General features: G+C 54.0%; 1 protein-coding gene across 1 annotated transcript in view; it reads right to left on the bottom strand.

Moving 5' to 3' along the window:
- TLN1 (talin 1) overlaps positions 1–21,872 on the bottom strand; it is a 30,234-nt gene that overhangs the window by 4,030 nt on the left and 4,332 nt on the right. Inside the window, exons 2-48 of the mRNA XM_023744042.1 lie at positions 20,290–20,452; positions 19,951–20,048; positions 19,568–19,697; positions 19,331–19,483; positions 18,928–19,070; positions 18,710–18,837; positions 18,009–18,069; positions 17,265–17,369; positions 16,801–16,956; positions 15,947–16,048; positions 15,701–15,777; positions 15,291–15,471; positions 15,012–15,125; positions 14,791–14,899; positions 14,360–14,568; positions 14,098–14,196; positions 12,939–13,106; positions 12,250–12,544; positions 11,574–11,740; positions 10,636–10,764; positions 10,343–10,459; positions 10,129–10,242; positions 9,791–9,925; positions 9,507–9,635; positions 9,223–9,325; positions 8,864–9,072; positions 8,386–8,505; positions 8,024–8,221; positions 7,717–7,856; positions 7,438–7,531; positions 7,262–7,351; positions 7,028–7,150; positions 5,845–5,988; positions 5,257–5,418; positions 4,877–5,017; positions 4,606–4,787; positions 4,280–4,412; positions 3,974–4,075; positions 3,716–3,886; positions 3,477–3,626; positions 3,265–3,366; positions 3,066–3,185; positions 2,201–2,347; positions 1,918–2,084; positions 1,631–1,814; positions 1,415–1,540; positions 1,201–1,317 (exon numbers count right to left, since the gene is read on the bottom strand). Of these exons, the coding sequence (XP_023599810.1) occupies positions 1,201–1,317; positions 1,415–1,540; positions 1,631–1,814; positions 1,918–2,084; positions 2,201–2,347; positions 3,066–3,185; positions 3,265–3,366; positions 3,477–3,626; positions 3,716–3,886; positions 3,974–4,075; positions 4,280–4,412; positions 4,606–4,787; positions 4,877–5,017; positions 5,257–5,418; positions 5,845–5,988; positions 7,028–7,150; positions 7,262–7,351; positions 7,438–7,531; positions 7,717–7,856; positions 8,024–8,221; positions 8,386–8,505; positions 8,864–9,072; positions 9,223–9,325; positions 9,507–9,635; positions 9,791–9,925; positions 10,129–10,242; positions 10,343–10,459; positions 10,636–10,764; positions 11,574–11,740; positions 12,250–12,544; positions 12,939–13,106; positions 14,098–14,196; positions 14,360–14,568; positions 14,791–14,899; positions 15,012–15,125; positions 15,291–15,471; positions 15,701–15,777; positions 15,947–16,048; positions 16,801–16,956; positions 17,265–17,369; positions 18,009–18,069; positions 18,710–18,837; positions 18,928–19,070; positions 19,331–19,483; positions 19,568–19,697; positions 19,951–20,048; positions 20,290–20,419 (6,474 nt within the window). The 5' untranslated portion in view covers positions 20,420–20,452. The remainder of the gene's footprint in view (positions 1–1,200; positions 1,318–1,414; positions 1,541–1,630; positions 1,815–1,917; positions 2,085–2,200; positions 2,348–3,065; positions 3,186–3,264; positions 3,367–3,476; positions 3,627–3,715; positions 3,887–3,973; positions 4,076–4,279; positions 4,413–4,605; positions 4,788–4,876; positions 5,018–5,256; positions 5,419–5,844; positions 5,989–7,027; positions 7,151–7,261; positions 7,352–7,437; positions 7,532–7,716; positions 7,857–8,023; positions 8,222–8,385; positions 8,506–8,863; positions 9,073–9,222; positions 9,326–9,506; positions 9,636–9,790; positions 9,926–10,128; positions 10,243–10,342; positions 10,460–10,635; positions 10,765–11,573; positions 11,741–12,249; positions 12,545–12,938; positions 13,107–14,097; positions 14,197–14,359; positions 14,569–14,790; positions 14,900–15,011; positions 15,126–15,290; positions 15,472–15,700; positions 15,778–15,946; positions 16,049–16,800; positions 16,957–17,264; positions 17,370–18,008; positions 18,070–18,709; positions 18,838–18,927; positions 19,071–19,330; positions 19,484–19,567; positions 19,698–19,950; positions 20,049–20,289; positions 20,453–21,872) is intronic.

Here is a 21,872-nt window from a genome sequence, read left to right as displayed (position 1 = left end):
ATGTGTGTAGAGAAAATGGATTGGGGGGGGTGAATTAAAGAAAGCAAGGGAGATGAGAGATGAGATTGAGGCTATAGCATAAATATAACTAAGGGATTGATGATGGGTTGGATGAGGTGGTGGGTGGTAGAGATGAGGGAGAAGAGACAATGAGATCCGGAGGGAGGATTTATCAAGACTTGCTAATGGGCTTAGATGTGGGGAACAAGAGAAAAACATTAAAGCTGGGTTTCTGGCTTTAGGACTGAGTTACTGACAGGTGACATTTCCTGAGATGGGAGGGACGAGGGAGTAATCAGATCCGGGAGGCAGAAAGGGAAAAGTTTCCATTTGGACATCTCCAATTAGAGATGAAAACAGCATAGCAGAAGGATGACTTCAGAAGTGAGAAAGATGAGGAGGAGAGGTGGAACTGCCAGAGACTAAAGGCAGGGAGACCCGTGAAAACGGGTGTAGCAGCCCAGTGAGGGAGGGCGAGTAGAAAGCTGAATGAGTGCTGACTGGGCCTGGAGAGGAAAGAGAATGGAGAAGGGTAGCTGGAAGGACTTGGCAATGGCCTGATATGGTGAATAAGGCAGTGAAGTCAAAGATGACTGAGGGACTCTTTATGCCTGGGAGGTTGTTACCACCATCCACAGGAAGGAAGTAGCATGTCAGGAAGGAGAGCTGGCTGGAAGGCACTGCACCCCGGTGCTAATGTCAAACAGGCTGATGAAAATAACTAACCTCCGAATTGGGAGTCAACTTCTTAGAGAACAATAATGAAAGTGGTTGAATTTGCCAAAGAGAAGAGAGGAAGAGGCTCTCTGTACGATGTGGGGACGGCCTCTTCATTCACTAGGTTGAAGGTGATGCAATGACGACTATAGAGGAGATGTTAGAGGCAAGAGAAAAACCAGTGTCCCGAAAGCCAAAGGAAGAAAGAGTTTTAAAGAGAGGCTTATTTCCACACTCCATTGCGGCAAGTAGGCCACTGTGACGGGAGAAAGCGGGAGGATGGTGGTGAAAGAAGACAGTTGTAAAATGCTGAGTGAAAAGGTGAGGAGGGGAAGCCCGAGCGTAGCCCATTTGAGAAGTCTGGCGATGCGCGAGGGGAATGTGTGTGACTGTTTACATTTCTGTGAATACATGTGAGGTGCAGCTGCAGTCTCACACGATCCCTCTCTGACTCGAGGCCCTGCAGCCCCGACGCGCGCTCACCGCCAGTTCCTGCCGTATGTGTTCTGTGGTTGCCTCCAGGGCCCGTGTGCCTTTGGTCGCCTCATCTTCCACAGCTTTCACAGTCTTGAGCAATGATGTCACGTTGGTCACCATCACCTAGGGGTGTCAGCGGAGTGGGGAGGGTCATTTGAAGGAACAGGAGGAAGCACTTGGACCCATTCCCTCTCCCGAGGCTGTGCTCATGCTCCCCAACCTTGGCAGAGTTCTTGAGCTGCCACACAGCAGGGTCATCCCCGACTTTGCCGGCTGCAGCCTTTGTGGCACTGATGAGGTCTCCCAGGGCCTTGGCCACATCTTTCACGGCGTTGATCAGCACCACCTGTGTGGGAGAGCAGAGGCTCTGGTCTGTGGGAGGAAAAGGGGGAACAGGAAGTGCATCTGACCAGAATTAGGGGTGTTAGGTGGATACCTGGGTCTCAGGGTCCTCGGATCCCAGGCTGGCTGCACCCAGCTTGACCACATCAGCGAGGCGGGTGATGGTGGACACAGAGGACTGGGCGGCCTGTGCCAACTTCTCCTGGCTCCCGGCGGCATTCTGCACCAGGACCTTGGTGTCCTCCACCAGCACCTTCGCGGTCTTCAGAATGCCCTCCCTGAGGGAGGCCCAGCCCAGTCAGCTCTCCTCAGGTCCCTTGCCCTCCAGCCTCTCCAGGCCCCACCCCACCCCGCCTCCCTGAGACCCCATCCGCTCCTCACCGGTGGTCAGCGAAAGTTTCAGCACCCTCGCGATTGAGTGTGCCGGCTGTCGCAAACATGATGGTGGTGTCCAGGTCGGCAATGATGCCGGACACAGCACTGGCCGCTGTGATGCAGGCCTGGGTGCCACGATTCCCGGCTTGGAGTGCAGCCAGCACGTGGGAGACCTAGGGGAGGGTAGTCACACGGTGACTGTGACAGGTCACTGGGTGCCTGGGAGAAGGCACAGAGGAGAGGGCGGGGAAAGGCGGTGGGGTTGGAGGCCATGGATGAGCACTGTCACCTTTTCTGAGACTCTCCGGGCACACTCTATGAGTTCCTTTTTGGTGTAGGCGTCACTGGGGCTGCACTGCAGGGCGCCTGCCTTGGTGACCAGAGCAGAACAGCCGTGCCCCAGCTCCTGGACCCGGTGCTTGATGTGGGCACCTATCTGTGAGCAGATGGGAAAGGGAGATGGGTTTTACCAGAGGCACAGACATTTCCACTGTGCCTGGGAGAGTCACCAAGTACCTAAGAAAACATGCATCGCAGCACAGACTTTTCCTGTTTCATATCCTTTCGACAGGAGGTCACCTCCTACACATGGATAATAATAGCATGTGGGTACCGGCTGGTGAGGATGGTGTTAAGCAGTGAAGAGGAGAGTGGAGAAGCACTGTATGCGGGGGCATTTGAAATCACAGGGCCATGGATTACAACTTGGCCTGTATGTGGTTGTGGAGGGTTTTGGGGTGGGGATTAGGTGTGTCTTGCTGAGATTCAATTACTAGCTTTCTTGGAAAGCCAGGAGCTTAGGGAAGGAAGGGCTCCATGGCTCTGCAACAAAGTAGAACTGAGAAGGGCATACAGACTTGCAGCAGAGCAGCAGCCACAGGCCCAGAAGAGGGTTGGCAGAGGCAACAACAGCAGACTGGGAAACCCTACATCCCAGGCTGTCTCCCTCATCCCTGTACCTGAAGGCTCTGAGCCTGTCCCCACACAAAGCTCTGATCGCTCTTCAGTGGAATGGCCCTGAGGGTGTGTTCCTCGTTCTACGAAGACTAGAGGGAGTTGTCAGCCACAAAGGCTGACATGATGGGGACAAGGGACATGCCACTGGGGTTCTCTGTGAGGAGCAGGGGGAAGGTCACAGCTGCTTCCATGTTTACCTCTTCGTTTTCAGCAGCAACTGCTGCAGGCTTGGCCTGTAAGGCCAGACGTCCATAGTCACTGGTCAGCTGGTTAGCAAGAGGGCCCAGCTCCTCAGGGCTGGTGTTGGACTTGGTTACCTGGGAATGATGGGAAGGGTGAAGTTATGTCCAAACTCAGCTCCCCGAGGGCAGTCCTCTTATACTCTTCCAAACTCACCATCTCTTGAACGGTGACGGCAATGGCTTTGGCTGTCCGCACCATAGTTGTCTGGTAATCCACAAAGGAACCTTCTGGTTCACCCATTGGTCCTTCATCTAGCTGAGGGGGAGAACGAGGGAAGGGGAAAGATCGTCAGGGTCTCTGCCACTGTGCTCAGGAACCCTGGCCCTGGGTAGCCTCAGTGCCCACAGGCACCCCAAGACGCTAACCTGGTTGATGGCCTGGCTGATGGAGTCCACCATGCCACCGACGACCCCAGCAGCACTGGCTGCCTCATTGAGGGTTGTTGTCAGGTCCTCTACAGCCTCTGTCATCATCTGCACAGCCTCCTCCAGGGCTTCCTGGGTGTGAGCTGCTTGCTGTGGGTGAGAGTGAGTGAGTGGAGGGCAGGCCTGCTCCTGCTCCTCTAACCACTAACCAGCAGCCCCTCCCTCCCAGACCTCAATACCTTGGGGTTGCCGCCAGCCTCCTTGGCTGTGTACAGCAGCTGCAAGGCAGACTCTGCCAAGGTTTTAGTCTGGTCCAGGAGTGCCATCTGCTGTGGGTGGCTCAGGGTCTTGGAGGCAGCACCCACTGCAGCCAGGGTGAGTGGCTCAAAGTACTGCACCATCTGAGACACCTGAGGCAGGGGTTGGGATGGCGGTCAGCGAGGCCAGGTGCCCTCTTTCACCTTACCCCCGGAACGCTCACGCGTCTCCCCAAATACCTTGTGTCCCAGCTGGGAGGCTTCAGCCCGGGCAGCACTGGCCAGTGGCTCAATAAGGTGGGAGATTTCCTGCACTGCAGTGAGCATCTGAGTGTGCAAGGCCTGCAGAGGAAGTGGACTTTAGCCTGGGACCTGGACTAGGACCCTCTGCTCGCACAGACCCCACGCTCCCTTCCATACCAAGCTAACTCCCCCTGGCATGTTGCAGCCTCTTGATGTCTCTGTGAAGCCCCTTCCTGCATCCCTGTCTTCAAGTCTGTCCTCTCTCTTCTCAGACACAACCTTTCACATACCCACTTCCCTTACCTCCTGAGAGATCCCCTCGCGGGGAGCAAGCTGCTGGCTGACCGCAGCAAGGGAAGCCTGGTCGAGGTCCCGCAGACAGCTGTTCAGAGCTGCGATGGCCGCCTCACACTCCAGCTGCCCTGGAGCCTTGTCCCTGCAGACACATCAGAGGCTCTACCACCAAGAATATCCCCTAAAACAAAGCTAGCCTATCTATCCCCGTATCCTCCGAATCCGACAGCAGGTGTCCCCGACACTATCCCATCTAATTGCACCTCCGCACCCACCCCTCCATTCTGCCACAGTGCATGTCCCCCCATCACACTGGTTCTCCATCCCCTCAGTACCTCATGCTTGTAATAAGCTTCTTGATGGAGTCCGAGACAGTGCGGGAGTGGCCAGCCAGCACTGACCAGCGGGGAGGGTCCCGGGGATTGACTGCCAGGGCCCGAGCCGTCTGGATCAGTCCCCCAGCGCTCTCCAGCATTGTCTTGGCAGAGATCACAATGGGCTCCATGGCAGCTCGGCCCTGGGAAGAGAGGAGGGAGGTGAGTCTCATGACTCCCAAGGAGATGAGGTGGCAGCTGGCTCATCAGTCCTCCCTTCACGTGGCCTCACCTCAGGGCTGATCTGGGCAGGAATGCTGGCAAACTCAGGGTTGGATGCAAAGGCACTCAGATTGTCCACAGCCTCCAGCAGAGGGGCTGTTGCTGCTTGGCACTGGGCACGGTTCTCGTCCGTGAAGGCCCCGTCTAGCGCCTGCAAGTGGGAGACAGAGAGGCCCTCAGGACGGATTGTAGGCAAAGGAGGTGAAGCCCAGGTCTCCCTCCTGGGCTTCAAGGTGTGGGGACAGGCGGGTAATGACCAGTAAGAATGGGAAAGGGCTTGGCTCAGGAAGACGGGATTTGGTAAAGGCCTGGGGGGATGATGGTGGGGGGACTCAGGGGAGAGAAGACTGGACAGGTCAGGGAAAGGCCGGGAATTCAAACACTGGGAACCTTGATGGTCTTGACAAGATTGGCTGTGCTGTTGGCCACCTCCTTGGCTGATTGGACAAACTGGCGCTTGGCGGTAGGATTGGCGGTACGAGCAGAAGCCAGGCGGCAGCTGTTACACAGTGCCGAGGTGTGTTTGGCCACAATGGTAGCTGCAGAGAGCACCTGAGGAGACAGACACGTGGAAGAGCCATGATGAGGGCAGGAGGGAAGGGTACACACTCAGGGAGGAGCCACTATAGGTTGGGGGATGAGAGTGATACCTTTGGAAATCTAATTAGGAAAGATTTGGGAGACAGAGATTCCCAAAGATGAACAGGGTGTGAGGGAGGGGGGAAAACTTCTAATAGGTCAGTAGGAGAGTAAGTTCAAGCATCTACAGAGTAATTGTGAACTCAGCAGTAACTGAAAGAATGATGAGAAATGTGGCAGGAAAAGACAGTGACCCAAAGAGAAGCTGTGTGTGGAAGCGTGGAAGCCGAGAGATGGCTCTCCGCCCTCTCCTTCTCCACACGCCCTGCATCTCCCCGTTCCCCACGGGGCCAGTATCCTTTCCCAGACTTGCCCATGGTACCTGTTCCCTTGAGTTACCTGGGCTTGGGTACAGCCAGGCTCGCCCAAACTCTGACAGGCCATCTGAATTGCCTGGTTTGCACGGGCAAACTGTGTGGGCTCCACCAGCCCTTGCTGTCCAGCTTGGCTGTTGGGGTCAGAAACACCAACCAGATAAGCAGCCTGGGGAGAGAGAAATTCGGGGTGAGGAATAAAGAATACTCCTCAGGTAGGAATCAAATAGTGATAGTGGGGACAAAGGAGAGTAGGAGTAAGTTTAGTGACCAGGGTTCTATATGAGTAGAAATATTAATAAACAATACAAATTAGGTATTCACAACTTAAGTTATTAAACAATATTAATGAAATGGTTATTAACAAATTAAACCATCACTAATAAGTTATTAACAAATTAAATTAGAGGTATGTGTAAACTATAGTGATACTATAGAAAGCTCCCCACCCCACCCCCTGCATGCAAAGCCTCTTTTAAAGACATAGTTCTAAAACTATGGAGGTCATTAGGTTAATTAACATTTACAACTCCTCCAAGCTTCAGAGATTTGGAGAGAGGAAAGGGTGTAATGGTTGCCAAAATTTTTGTATGCTTGGAAAACTATCATAAGGCTTGGTTTGTACTTCAACACATGATAGCTTTGCTTTTTCCTCTTCATGCTCTTCCAGAATAAGTCAAGCCATTTAAAGCAGGCCACCCAACAGAAAAGGGAAGGGGAGCTAGGGGAGATTGAGGGAGCTGGACGGCAGGCCTTTAAGTCACGATGATGAACTCTCAAGCTAGTATTAAGAATTCATATATGAAAGCAAAATATTCTCAGAGCTACCACAGGTTGTTTTATACTTTATAATGTGGAAAAAGGCAAAGTTAAGTGGTAACTCAGATAACTGGAAATTTAGTCATGGTACTTGAATAAAGTAATAATTATGTGAAAAATTATGGACATATGCTAATTAGTACATACCAAGAAAGCGAGGGCTGGAAAAGGCCCAGTGTTGGACACTGTAATCATAACCCAAAGCACCAGGGTTCGGGGAGACACTGATCGTAACTGTTGGTGTTCTATGATTACTGACAAATCTCTGTACTCCAGGAGGGATAAAGAACCCGTTTCCACAGAGTCGGCTTGGGAAACATAACGTGTGTCAGGCTGTGAGGAGGTGGGGTAGGGCAAGCAGGGGCATTCCAGGAGCCACTGAGAATAACCTGTGCAGCTGCCTCGGTGAACCCACAGAGGGCCTTGGAAGCTGTGGCAATGGCCTCTCCGAACTCCGGCAGGTTCCCATTCTTGGCATTTTGGGAGATGCCAGTCATGGCCTCACCCAGTACCTGAGGAACAGAGGGTGTCAGGGGAGTCAGCTTCTGTCATCAGTGGGGTAGAGCAACCCCTGGGTAGTTCCAATTCCTGCCCTGTCCTCCTGGGTTCCCGGCTGCATTTACCTTTGAGTTCTCCATTACACTGTCCAGGCAGCCAAAGTAGGACATGTCACTGATGGGCTGGACTGGGTTCTCTAGGAGTTCCCGGACCGTCTGTGTAGGTGGAGAGCCAAGTAAGACACCTCTCTCACTCCAAACCCAGAACACCTTCCTCAACCTCAACCCTGCCAAGTGCCCACCTCCAGTTCTCGCAGGGCATTGTCACACTCTTTCTGGCCTGGCGCCTGCTGGGTGCACATGGTGATGAGCTGGTTGATGCTGTCGGTCACTGCCCTGCGAGGAGCAGAGAGTTCAGTGAATGGGTGCACAGGTCATCATTCATGGGTCCTATATACATGGGGAGTCTCTAGCTATTTCTCTTTTGTATGGAACCACTTCTAAGCCAGGGACATCTCGTGAAATGCCCCTTTCCCAGTCTCTCCAATGTTCTAGGGCTGGGCTTCCCAGCTCCTACTTACCGGGCAGCTGCAGCCAGCTGACTCTTGAGGTTGGGGGAAGCCGGGTCTGTGGACAGGGCCTTGGCAGCCAGAAGAAGTTTGCTTGAAGACATGGAGATGCCCTTCAAATTGGACACAACCTGGGCCCGGTCCTCCTGGCTCTGTTGAAGGTGAGGAAGTCAACAGATTGTCCAGTCCTTCCTTACCTGTCTCTAAAAGGTATCTTCTCTCCACACTCAAGTACTGCTAGAGACTGGGGAGGGGAGGGAGCCAGGAGCAGGAAAGGACTCCCTGGTCACACAGGTGCCTTATCTAACCCTCTTCATACCGGAGCCTGCCCTGCCATCTCCACGCCAGCTTCCAGGAAGGTGCTGAAGTCCTGTCCAAATCGACCTGAAGCTCGAGCCAGGTCCTGAGGGGTCCCCCGAGAGGCCTGCACCAGTTCTGTGGCTGCCTGATTCAGCCCAGCAGCTGCTTCATTCAGCCGGCTCTGAGCTTCTTGAAATGTCCCGGTGCTGGGAGGAAGCTGCAGGGTCAGAGAGACATGGGATGCAAGAATGCGAGGGAGAACTTGGTGAAGGAGTGCTGGGAGGTGGGCCCAGAGCCTGGGAGCAATGGAAGGGAGTAAGTCTGGGAAGTCGGGCTCAGGGAGAGGTCTGGAGATGAAAGGAGAAGCCCCAGTCCTCCTACCGAGTCACTGAGGAGTCGCTTGCTGGCATCTCCCACTGCTCTCAGGGCGTTATCCACATCGCGCTGGCCAGGAAGGCAGCTGACACAGCGGTTCAGTGCCTGGGTCACTGCTTTAGCCACCTGAGGCAGGAAGGGGATGAGGTGTCAAAATGGAGACAATTTGGGAGATCCCCTCCTCTCCCCATGGGACACTCTACTGCCTCTGAAAGTGAAAGGGGAAAGGGGGTGTTGTAGCTGAGTGGGCTGAAGTTAGGGTATCAAGTAACAGCGATCAACTTCCCCAAACTTGGTGTTTAGCTGTCCCTGCCTCAGCCTGAGAAGGTGTGCTAGGGTGGAGAGAGAGGGTGGGGTCCAGACCTCAGGAGCAGACCTGAGAAGCTGTGCCTTTGTCAGTGCAGATGAGGCTTTGCCCATCGGAGTGGGCCTTCTCATGGGATCTGGGGGTGAGGGAGGAAGTGGCCCCTTCCCAATACCTGACCTGGGCAAGCCGCTGCTGGTTCTCAGGGTCCCCTGGATGGCCAGTTGCCTTTTTTGCCTCTTCAATGAGGCTGCTGGCCTTGTCCAGGACATCACTGGCCGTGTCAAGCACGATGGCCTGCACTGCAGGATCCGATGTCAGGGCAGCTACGCCCCTAGCGGCCTGGGCCAGGGACCGCAGTCCACCTGCCACATCCCGTGCTGCAATACCTGGGAAGACAGGAGAAGAAGGAAGGGGGAAAAACCCTTCATCACCAGGCCCTGGTCCCAGCGGTCTCCTCTGCCAGGCCCCGTCCCTCATCCAGCTCCTACTCCCCCGGCCCCCTCACCAGATGCCCATTCCGGGCCCTGCCCACAGACCTGCATAATTCTCATTGCCCTGGGCAACCTCCCCCAGCAGCTGGGCGATGGCAGAGCTCACTGCTTTGGTGCTGTTGCCCAGGTCCTGGGCACACTTCTCCATCTAGGGATAAAAGGGGAGTCTCAGAGGTGGGGGACCAGATACAAGGGGGACTGGGAAGGGGGAACTTGAGAAGCTACTTGGGGGCAGCCAACAGGTAAGTGAGAGTCTGGGAAGCTCTGGGGCACAGGTGGGAAGAAAGACGTCAGGGTTCGAGTAAGAACAAGATCTTGAGCATACTTACCGTCTCCCCAGGTAGGGGTTTAAGCTTGCCGTCTCGAGCAGCTGCCTTCACCTCCTGTAGGTCTCTCTCTAGATTCTGTACCAAACTCAGTGCAGAATCCATCTCCAAAGGCCCACATGCTTCCTGAGCCTACAATGACATGGGGGTTTGGGATGTACGAGGTACCGCTATGTCCCACTGATGATTCAGGTTACACGATTATTCCTGTTTTAGGTTATTCTGCAGATTCCCCAGTATCCCAGGACTCCACCCTCATCTTCCAAAAAGACAGCCAGCTCCCATACCTTCTGGGCAGCGGTGCGGAGCTCAGCCAGTGCGGTGCCAAGGTTTTTAGCGCACTGACTCAGCTGCATGGCTGAAGCCTGGTCCTGAATTGTGGGCACTGAGGCCTTCGCAGCTGCCACCATCTTCCCACCTGGCTGTAGGGAAATAGGTAGGCAGATGAAGGGCACCATCCTTCCTCTGGGCTTGGTACAAGGACTGATGATAGTCAGGACGTGGTGAGCATTTGGGCTGAGTACTGGGACAGAGGCTACGGGCAGAGATTTAAATTGTGGGAGCTATAGGGGACACAGGAGGGTGGGAAGGGTCTGGTCTGAGAGGTGGGGAGAAGATGCCTTGCCTGAAGGAAGCTCTGGCTGGCAGCAATGAGAGCTAGCTGGGCGCTGGGACTGTCAGGCTGGGCTTGGCTCCCTCGGACGCCTTGCACCAGCAGTGGAATCTGCTCTGCCACAGCCTGTAGATGAAAATGTCATGACAGTCACCCCATCCCCAAGCTGGGGGAAAGTCCCTCTCCTCCCACACCTCCTCCCACCCCATGCTTCCTGGAGTCTCACCTTGCAGCTCTGCACCAGCAGGGGCTGGGGGCCAGCAGAGACCTTGGGGGTGGAGGCTGCATGTTGGGCTGCAGCAATGGTCTGCGTAGCTGAGGCGGCAGCCTGTTTGGCTGCGTGCTGTGAGGAAGGAGTAGTCAGGATAAGCCCCAGGCATTCCCATACCCAGTCCCTGGCCTATCCTGCCCATGCCATCCTCCAAGAAAATATTAAGTGACTCTCTCCACAGGTCCCTCCCAGCCTCAGTCCTCCCACTGCATGCACACAATTGCTCCTGGTTCATTTCCCAGCCTCACCTCGAGGCGCTGCACCAGCTTTTTCTTGATGGCATTCTGTGCAGCTGCATTAGTCGCCATGCGTAGGCCCTCAGCTGCCTCCCGCAGCCGCTGCTGCTGCTCCTCACTGTCAGGGTTGGCAGCTGCTCCCTGAGAGGTGGAGAGAGACAGCCGTCACCCTCAATAAGCTCTGCTCTCACCTCTCCAGACTCAGACTTCTTCTCCTGAAGTCATGATCACCACTGAGAGGAGCCCTCTCAGGCCAGGGGATGGGAAATGTGAGGTGGACCCTGGATTCCCTTGGGGATGCTGAAACCCCTTCTTTAGGTGAAACTGTTTCGTTTCCTCTTTGGGGAAGGGATCATATTCTTCCCCCCACTCTCTACAAAATCCCACTGGCAAATGGGGTGAGCAGGACTCTCTGGGACAAGAATGCAGTTTGGAGCAGGGACCTCGGGAATACCAAAGCAGGGGACCCGATTACTCCTGCAAACTGAAACACCCGGAGCCCAGGGGCCGGGGAGTCTTCTGGCTTCTTCCTGATGGTCCCCTGCACCCTGTGCCCCGTGTCCTACTGCTTTGTCTTTGCAGTGCTAGCAGCAGAGGCCCTGGGGCTGAGGCCTATGTGCATTCACAGGAGAGACCAGGAAGCAGAGGGATCCAGGCAGGTGGTGGCAGCAAAGTAGGGAAAAGTAGAAACAGCAGACCTTGGACTCAAAGGAAGAAAAAGGGTACAGTTGCCAATCAGGCAGCAAGGACTCTGGGAATTATACTGGCTGGAAGCTTGGGCCGCCGTCCACCGGCAGCTTAGGGACATATTTACTTCCTAAGAGCTCCTGTATTTGTCCTCTTGTATTTTCTGCTTCACCTGGGTCTCCCCATCAGATGAGGGTGACCGTCTGGACTGGTCTACTTCCCTTCAGGGCCCACCCTGGGAGTCTGCACAGAAGTCTCTGTACCTTGGCAGCCTCCACCATCTTGGCTGTGGCATCAGCCAGGATCTTGGCAGCGCTTAATAGCTTGCGGGAGTTCTCCAGGTCACTCTCCCCTTCGGCATCAGCCTTGATGGCATTGACCAGGTCGGAGGTAGCTTGGGCCAGGATGCGGGCCTGTCGAACCATCTCACCTGAGGGGACAGGGCACAATCAGGTGAGGACCCGAGACACTGAGAGGGTGCCAGGGGTGCAGGACAATGGTGCAGACAACGCAGAGATGAGGCTTTTTGTGACCACAGAGACTGGGGAGAAATTCTTGAGTGATTTCCTTGGAGTTATTATTTTCTGGATCTAGGATCTTGGAGAGAAACAAATTTCCCAGTGGGCTTCGATGGGAGGGAAAAGTCTTCCATGGGTATTTTCAGCAAATAGGATGAGACACGTTTTGTAAAGGCTTTAGGGAGTGATGGGTGGGGTAAAGTGCCTAATGCCACCTTCCATCTGTTTTTATATACACTTTCATATATTCTTCAATGCGCCACGGAAGGCAGAGCAGGGGTTCTACTCCTGCTTTACAGACGGGGAACCCAGTCTCCTGTGCTAAGTCCTTAGGGGGAGGTGGCGGGTCTGCAAGGGAATGTCCAATGGGCTCGGTGAACCTCACTGGGCTTCTCTGTCTTCCCAGGAGTGGTGTCCTTACCAGCATCACCCATGGAGCTGAAGATGTTCTCGGTGACAGTCAGGATGGTGTCAGTGGCCTGGTCGTAACGGCCAGCAGGCCCAGCCCCAGTCGCATGGGCCCTCACATGCTGCAGCAGGTCATTCAGGGCCTGCGTGACGGCTGTGGCTGCCGCCCCAACCCCCCTCAATAGCTGCCCATCCTCTGTTGCTGCCTGGGAAGCGGACACACAGCCCTCCACAGCTTTGGCTACTAGTCGTCCGGCCTCCACCAGCTGCTCTTGGCAGACAGGTGAGCTGATTGTAGGTGCCACCACCTGTGGGCAAGCTGAATGTCAGAATTGTAGGCAAGGGAAAGGAGTCATGAGGTGGGGTGTTTGTCACTGGGTTGGGTAACGAGACCACGGGAACCAGAGAGATAAAATAAGAGGCTCTTGTGTGGGTGGCAGCACCCGCCTTCAGCATGGGCTAGAGCAGAGGTTCTCAACCTTCTGGCCCTTTAAATACAGTTCCTCATGTTGTGACCCAACCATAAAATTATTTTTGTTGCTACTTCATAACTGTAATGTTGCTACTGTTATGAATCGTAATGTAAATATCTGATATGCAGGATGGTCTTAGGCGACCCTTGTGAAAGGGTCGTTCGACCGCCAAAGGGGTCGCGACCCACAGGTTGAGAACCGCTGGGCTAGAGCAACCTTTGGGACTCACCTTGGTACAGGCCACCAGCTGGGAGGTGGACAGGGCACACTGAGTCGCCGCAGCAATAACCTGGGTCTGAAGACCCGAGTCCTCTGTCCGCTGGGCCACACTCTTGGCCTTGAGGACCAGGGCAGCGGCAGCACTTGCCACGGCCTTGGCTAGTTGCATCAGCACCTCCTGTGAGAGAAAAGCAGTCAGCTTGGCCTGAGATCAGGCTTGGATCCCTGGACCCTTCTCGGAGGCGTAAGCTGGTTCATTATTCCCACTGACTCCAATCACAGGACAGTATGCAGAAGCAACCAGAACCTACCCCAAGCCCCTGCCCTGAGCGCCCAGGAGGACAGAACCCACACCGAGAGAAACAGAGCCTACACCCAAGGGAGAAATGTGCGAGGCGGATACACTCGGTCGGCGATGGGAGGGAAGGGCAGCACTGTTACAGGGGTGGACAGAGGAGGTAATTAGAGGGCCCCTCTCATCCCCAGCTTCTTTTCTTCATTTCTTCTCCATCTTGGGAGCAGTCACCCTGGAGTCTTGGGAACAAGTCCCTGCACTACCCTCCCTGATCCCATTTCCCAAGCCCTGCCTCCCCATCTCCCATCATGTCCTGCTCCCCAGGAGGCTGGGGGAGAGGTGCAGAAGCGAGTGTATGCGGCTCAGAGGACAAAGCTGGGAAGGCCCAGGCCAGAGGCCGTTACCGTGGGGGGATCGTGGGGAGATCGAACCCCAGACCCTCTGGGTGCACATATCTGCATGGGAAATCCAGGATGACAAGTCAACTGAGGGAACTGGAAACTGGCACGGGGTGGGGAAGGGGCTAGAGGAACAGTGTCCTCAGGGTGGTAAGGCCTAAAGGACGGCAGGGGTTTAAGATGTCCTCGAGTGAGGGCCAGGGTTATGTATGGGAAAGATAGGGAAAAGAGGACAGGTGGCTAAAAAGTATCATCAATGAGGACCAAGGGTGAACTAGTTAGTAGGTTAAGTTTGGATTCAGAGGTTCTGAATTCTCATCCCCTAAAAAAGGATTGGAGGTTCCCAGTATCATTCCTGGAGACAGGTTCAGGTTAGCTCTGAGGGGTCAATTCAGAGAGCAGGGCTAGGAGCTGGACTCAGGATCAGAGGTCACCTCCTAGGAGCTGGGGTTCTGGGGGTTGGGTAAGTCACCAACCTGGAAGTGGGGGTCAGTATCACTTTCCCCAATTTGCTGCAACAGCTCCCCACTGGCCTGGCCCACGTTCCCAGCTGCTTGCAGCAGGTTCTGACGGGGCTGTGGAGAGTGAACACCAGTCAGAAGCTGCCCAATCCCTGCCCACACGCCCATGGGTCCTACGTGCTCAGGGCTCCCACACTTTCATCCTGTGGCTAGAATTTCCCCTCTTCCTTGGGCTTGAACCCTCTGTCCTCCTCAGCTCCATCCCATGGCCCCTGACCTCAGCGCTGGCCGGCTGGGCGCTGCGCAGCAGTTCTGACACTGCGCCTGCGAGGCCCTTGGCTGCCTGCAGCAGGGGACGGCCACTGCCGCCTTCATCCTCCAGCAGGGCGGCCAGCAGCTTCACGCCACGGGACATCTCCGTCAGGTTGGAGGAGATGGTGGTGACTGCGCAGCCCACTGCAGTATAGTCTGTCTCAGCAGGGTCCCCTGAGAGGAGGAAGGGGAGCATGTGTGAGAGGCAGGGCAGACTAGAGGACGGCTGGGAAGGAGCAGTCACAGGCACCCAGTCACACACGTGTCCTGAGAGAGACGTCACACTGTCCCTTCCGTGAGTCAAGGTGCAGTCACACCCGAGCCTGTCATACTCGTGCGTGCACACGCTCGCCCTCCTCCTAACCCACCACACAGTGAGCTCGGCGTGCAGCCTACCTGCTGTCAGGTTCACCACGGAGGCAGTACCGGCTGTGATGGCATCTACCTGGGAGTGGATCTCATGCTTTGATTCATCCATCTTGTTCTTCCGCCAGGCCTTAGAGGCCTGAGAGAAAGAGAAACACACCTCAAGATCTGCTCTGTTTTGATGAACCCCAACCCTGTTCCCTGGAGTCTCGGCTTCAGTACCGCTGACCTCTCCTCCATCCCATACTCACAGCATCCTGACCCAGAGGGGGCAGAGTGTCAAAGTCATCCAGAGTGGCCTGAGCGGCCTGCACAGCCTGCATGCTGGAGTTGATGGTGCCCGTGAGTGCCTGCTGGGCCGAGGTCTACAAGGAGAGGACGAGGGAACACAGAGAGAAGGTATGTGAGAATCGGAGGCCAGGGAGAGGAATAGACATAGGGAGAGGGGAAGAGACTGCCTAACTTGGGGCTGGGCCCAGCTGCGGTCGGGGGCGGGGCTAGTACTGTGGTGGCAGTGGGGGCGCTCTTACCAAAGGAGGCATGTGTCCTCGGTGCATCTGGCCACTGGTAATCTGCTGCTGGGCAGGTGGCATGCTGCCCACCTGGAAGTTCTCAGGACCAGAGGCTCCAGAGCGCATGATGGCAGGCAGGGCCACAGAGCCATGCTCCACTTTCCCCACCCGGTTATACTGCTGCTGAAGGACTGTCGACCTAGAGAGGGGACACACTGAGGAGCACTCAGGCCTTCTTCCTCTCATGCCCTTCCCACCAGCTCTACCGCCGTCGCAGGGCCTGCGGTCTGGGTGGTGTGTGAGGTCTCCTTACAGCCTTCGACTTGTTACAGGACCGCTCTACGTATTCCACACCCCGCACACTATGTGGAGTCAAGGCTTGCCTTCCCCGCCCCTGAAGGATGGGAGCAGCCCGGCCCCCTTCGTACTTTTTGGGGGACACGGAGTCCTCTAGCATAGTAGACTCCTCATCTCCCTCCATCCCAAAGTGGTCTTTGCTTTTTTTCTGTAAAAAGGAAAAAAGGAACAAGAGTTAAGGAAGAGGAGGTGAGGAAAAGGCAAACTCTTTTTCCCCCCATTCAGCCATTTTCCAGAATCTGGGTCCCCATTTCTAACGGAGCAGCTTGGGGAGAAGGTACAGGAAGATAAAGGGAAGGCTGGTGGGGAGTGCTCACCTTCTTAAGGATGATATCTATGTAGCCGGCGATGAGCTGTGCGATCTGCTCCCCCTCAGTTGTCTGTACTGAGTAGTAGCCATCTTGGTAGTCCCCGAAATCCTAGGGTGACAAGGGGGGCTCAGTGGGAAAGCTTGGTAATCTGTCCAGGATGGAAAAGGGCAAGATGGGAGCCCCAAGGTCTAGCTGGTGGGGTTTCTTCCCACGCCAACAGCCCTCTAGGACGAGCTTGCCTCATTTTATTTCTCCAGTTTCACCAATCTCCTATTTCTCCATGTCCCTCACTGGAGGGAAATATTTTATTCTGAGGAGTGGTCTTTATGCTACACATGCTATTTAGGAAATCACTTTTCTCTCGGGGTAATAAAATTAGAAAGACACTAACATTTACCATTAAGTGACCACACTTGAAGGTTAGCATGTTTTGAAAACTGAAAACTAGCATTTACTAATTTCTCTCATTAGGGCACTTCGTCAAGTTGCTATCAGTTTCAATTCATAACACCAAAATATAAAGCCAGAGGGGAATATTACAGTGCACAGTTGCTGCTGAAAGAGGGAAGGCATGTTTTCTATCACCTTTTTCTTCCCTCCCCCCATTTCCCGTGATCTCAGTTTAACATTTACAATTTTGTTCTATTTATCTTAATGAATAAGTTTCATTTAAACGTCACCTAACTCTCTAGGAGTCTCTCCTCTACTTTAACCTCCATATTCCTGCAATAGTTCCAAAGTTCTCCTTTTTATCTGGAGTCGCATTCAGTACACCTGCCCCGAGGGAGGTGGAAAGACCTCTGCAGCTGCCCATTCTCTGAAATTTCCAAAGCCCTTTCCCCTGAGCCCCCCAGGCTCACCAGGGTGAAGCTCTTGGGAGAGGCAGCCCAGCGCTTGATGTTGGTGAGATTCCATTCCTGGATCACCTCCTTGGTCTTCTCATCCACTCGCATCACACACTCCTTAGTGATGCCCAGAAGCCTGGGCACCAGCTTGTTCTTTCCTTTCATCTTTTCCTGTTGGTGTTGGTGTTATAGGTCAGAGGTTGAATGAGAAGTGAGCCGTCAGTTCAGATTAAGACCACAAGGGGGTGCTGAGGTGGGCAGGAGCGCTAAACGAGGGTGTCTATGGGTGGGCCCAGGACAAGGCTACTTTAGGGAAAAGGGAAAGGGAGGGAAAACAAAGGGTAGGGAGGGATGTGGTGGTGGAGAACTGACAACAGGTAGAGAATGCTGGGAAACGAGACTGAGGGCAGGATCCGACTTTCAGAGAGGCAAGGGTGAGAGTGGAAGCAAGGAGGGCAGTGAGAAGGTCCACAACCCACCTTAACCAGGAAGAAGGAGACACCGTAGGTCTTGAGAGAACGGGCTAGCTTTACGTAGCGTACCTTGGCCTCAATCTCACTCATCTGTCCACAATTCTTGTGTGCCTTAGAGCATGAAATGAGAAAAGATTTAGCAAACTCTGGGGAGGATAATGTCACAGACAAGGAGTGAGGTTGGGATGTTAACTGTAAGGGAGAGTATTAGGGGGATAAAGGAAAGGTGAGGGAGTGCAGAGTGTGAGAAGTGAGAGGGTGAAGCGTTGGGGGCTGATAAAGGATCTGCAGGAGCGAAGTTCAAGGGACACAGGTAAGGAACTGGCAGACATTCTGGAGGCATGAATGGACAGTCAGGAAGCAGGTCAAACAGATGGCCTTTGGCGCTGAATATTCAGAGTGCGGACAACACCTTACATTTGTACAAAGAAATACTTTTCACAGTAATTTCAGGTGTACTATCTCATACGCTTCTCCTATCAACCCTAGCAGGGCAGGTACTGTTATGCCATGTGAGAGGTAAACAAAAGAAAACAGGAATATTGAATTGCATTCCACGGCAAATACAGTGATGGAGCTGAGACTTTAAGCCCAAGTCTTCTGCTTTCTTGGCACAGGAAAGGCGGGAGCACAGCACGGTGGGTAGAAACGAGGTGGGAGCAGATGGGAGGGGGCAGGGGTCCATTTAGTCAGTAGGATTAAGCAGCAAAGCTCCCAGGTCATCCCAAACATTTTCCCGTCCCCATTCACCTGAAAGATCTTACGTTCTCCCTTCTGCTTCACATACTCCTTGGGCAGGAAGTCCTTCAGGCTACACCAGAAAAGGGAGGGTCAGCATGTAGCGGGTGGCATCAGGGACATAAGGGCCATGACTGTGGGCCTAGGGGTGTGAGGAAATGTCTAGCACAGTGTTAGCTTTAGGGAGAAGGAAGACTCTGAGGGAACAGAGTCCGAATTGTTCCTGAAATCGAGGTGACTTAGCATTAGCTCTTGAATGCAGCCTGTGTCTCTCCCTACAGGGAAAGGGACTGAGGGAACTTGAGTTGGAGGCTCAGTCCCTGAGGGAAAGAGGGTCAAGAGCATGATTTCAGGGAGCCAGGAGCAGACGGTGCTCACTAGAATGGCCATTCCTGTAGGACGCTAGAGTAAAAATGTACCCTGTATTTCCCTCTGGCTACTGCAGTAAAATTCCTCAGAGGATCTCAAGAAAGCTATATGCCTGCTTCAGACATACGTAGCAGGGGAAGAGATCTGAACTATATTCATATTCCACATGGGGCCAGTAAGGAGACAAATGGCTGATAGGAGCTAAAAGGGTACCCATGTGGTCAAACCCTGGCACCTCAGGAGAGAAAGTGGGGTGAGAAGGCCTGGGATGGAGACAGGACTATTGGGGCCACAAAGGCAGAGAGTCCTGGGCGCTGATGGGGTGTGGAACGTGAGTCACTCACTCAAGGAAGCCCGCCTTGTGCTTCTGCTCATTGTGGGGCCCAAACTGGATCTGGCATTGGAAGCCAGCAAACTCACAGGCCTTGTCAAAGGAGACAGGGTGGGAGCCATTCAGGATATCATCTCGTGCCTGGAGAGCAGAGGGAAAGGAGGTGAATGCTGTGTGCCCCTCGCTGGCCCCTCTCCCACCTCCACTGTCCCGGGCAAATCCTCTCCACACCTGCACATAGAGAAGGTTCAGCTGTACAGGGTCGCGGGAGTCCACATTCTGGTCTGAGTAGAAGAACTTCCTCCGCAGCAGAAGCGTCTCGTTCTCCTCCACTCCTTGCTCCCTCAGTGTGCGGCCATGGTCCAGCCAGTTCACTGGGACACAGAGTCTGCTCAGTGCCGGGCCCCATGGCTCCTGTGCTATCTCTGGCTTTTTGTCTGTTCATTTCTTCATTTCCTACCTTCTCCCACTCATGTGCTAAGTTCTGTGAGTATAGGACTTTGTTTGATTACTGATGCATCCCCCGTGTCTGAAACAGTGCTTGCAAAAGCGGGTGTTCAATAAATAACAGTAAGCGGCTGACCCCTGCCACCCTGACCATTTCCAGGGCCCACTAGTTTCTACTTCTGCTTACACTCATCATCTGTGTGCAGTTTCTGCTTTAGTTTCTCCATCTTCTTCTCATCTCGGAGCAGGGTCTTGTCCTTTCGTAAGGTGCCTGTCACTTCCTCCTTTTTCTCTTCCATGAGCTCTCGAACCAGAGAATATTCATCATGGTTGGTGATGCCTGGAGGGAGGAGAGAGGGAGGGGTAGGAGGTAGCGTCTTTTGCCAGAGCTGGAGCCTCCCTCCTGAGCCCTCCGCGCCCTTACCGATACGGGCACAGATAGTCATGAGCATATCAGTGACGGTCTTAGAGTCATCCACCATGATAGTCTTCACAGTCCCGTCCAGCATGCGGATCTTCAGGGGCCTCTGCTTCTTCCTGTACTCCATGGTGTCCTGTGGGGCAGGAATAGGAGATAGGGGCCCACTTTAAGCCAGAGGCATTACTTCCTTTTAACACGGCCAGAGGGAGGAAAGATTACAAGAAGGACTAGAATAGCTCACTCAAAGGCAGGGTATTATGACTGCTCGTCATAGACAGAGAGCATGGGAGGGGTCAGAGACAACAGACATGGTGCTGAAAACAGGAGGTGGAACCGGGAAGTTGATGGAAGAGGATGTTGGTGATCCTTGATGAAGTGACACTCACCCCATTGCGGAGCATGTAGTAATCCAAAGCTTTCCCGGCCTCCAGCCATATGCCCTTTTTGGGGTCATCATCGGACAGAAACAGCCCAAAGTCGCTGGCTAAGAGAGAGGATGGATCACCTCAGAATTGAGGACCCCAGTGTGGCTGAATGGCTGCATCACTGCCCTTACTAGTTCCTCAGGGACTCGGGGCTAAAAGGGGAGGGCGGGAACCATGGAGCACAGACCTGAGGGATGAGCAGCCTTAGGGGGCAAAAGGGTCATCCCTCAAGGCTAAGAGCCTGGGAACACAGAAGGGACCGAGCAATCCTGCCCCAGTCACATGGGTAATCAGACTCACGAGGTCCAGCTGGTGCCTCTGGAATCCGTTCACGGATCATGCGACAAGCATCGTACACCATGGTGGACGGCTCGAACTGCATCGTCTTCACCACATTCCCAATGCTGATCTTCAGCGAAAGTGCAACCATGGTGGCAGCTTCTCTTCTCCAGCCTGGCTACACCTGGCCCATGGCATCAGGGTGTTAGGACACCCTCACAGGAGGAGAGAAGGTCTCCCATATGGAGTCCCAGGGAGGGGTGTTTTTGAAAGGGACTCACCAAAACAGACAGTAATGAGGCTGTTTTTGTTTTATTTAGTAATTTTAAAGAGTGAAAGGTTAGTTACATCAAAAGGACCAGTCCTAACCATCTAAGACATCTGAAGGAGAAGCTGGTGTGCAAGGTGCAAGAGCAGGTCTGGGATTCCATGTTACCTGGGACGGCGCCTGTCCTCACCACTAGAATCTGTGCCTCCTTTCTTTCTTCCAAGTGTCTCTTTCTTGCTCCTTGTCTCTGCTCCTTTCCCAGCCCGACTCTGCCTTGTTTTCATCTTTTCCGGGTTCAGCCTTTTTCTCTCTGTCTCACACGGAATCCTGCTTGCTGGCTTTTCCCTGTCTGGGATTTTCAGAGCTCTGCCCTGACTCATTGTGTGACCTTCTCTCTCACAGCTTCAGCTTCCTTCTCTACAACCTGAAGATATGACATTAGATAATTCCCAAGGGCTTTTGAAGCCTGCAAACACTGAGTCCAGCTAGTTTGGCAGGAAGACCAAATACTGGCTGTTCAAGCCACCTAGACGCACTCCTGTCCCAGCTTTCCTCTAACTTGAGATGTGCAAGGAGCTTCGCCCATATTTGGCTTCCCTGGCAATCAAGCTAGAATAATGACCCTCCAATCCAAAGGGATCTCAGAAATTATCTAGTCAACTCTTCAATTTTGCAGAAAGAATCAGACCCTGTGGAAGATGGGGGGGGGGGGGTGTAGTTTCAAGGCAGGTCAGAGGAAGAGCCCGGTTCTTCTAACCCAGTCCCGGCTCCTTCTAAGTCAACAACCCCTCACAACCCCTCCCACACTCTCCTCTTCAGTAAGTCCTTCTCAGACTCTCCCTCCGGCTCCGCTCCCTCCCCGATGGTATTTTCAGTGCTTCTCAGGATACTAGTCCCAACCTGCCGGCCGCCGCCCTCCTGGCACCAACTCTTAGTGGGCTGGAGGAGCCACTAGAGGCGGCAGGTGGCGCACAGTGCACAGCAAGGCAAGTCTGCCTGGCAGCTGATGATGTGACCCAGCTCCGTGAGGGGATTGGCTTCTTAACCGAGTGAGCACATCCAGGCTGCCCGGTCCCCTCCTGGTAAACTGCTAGCCCCAAGTGGGATAGCAGGATCAGGGGCAAAGTTGGAAGCAGAATTAGGAGTGTTGGGATGCAGAAGATAGTTGAGTACCAGGGAAGTTGAGAGGGGTATATTTTTGGGGGGTGAAGAAATTAGAAAGGATGGGGTGTGGGGGATTGAAAATTTAGGTAGAAACAGGAGACAGGGAAGGGCCTGGGTTAGGGTCTAATGGACCATTTCGACATCCTCAACAGCCAAGAGTCTCAAAAGAGAG

This window comes from Myotis lucifugus, unplaced genomic scaffold (genome assembly GCF_000147115.1).
Source record: "Myotis lucifugus unplaced genomic scaffold, Myoluc2.0 scaffold_424, whole genome shotgun sequence".
Classification (NCBI taxonomy): Eukaryota; Metazoa; Chordata; class Mammalia; order Chiroptera; family Vespertilionidae; genus Myotis; species Myotis lucifugus.
The sequence above is the reverse complement of the archived record's forward strand: the minus strand, read 5'-3'. Positions and strand labels throughout refer to the sequence as shown.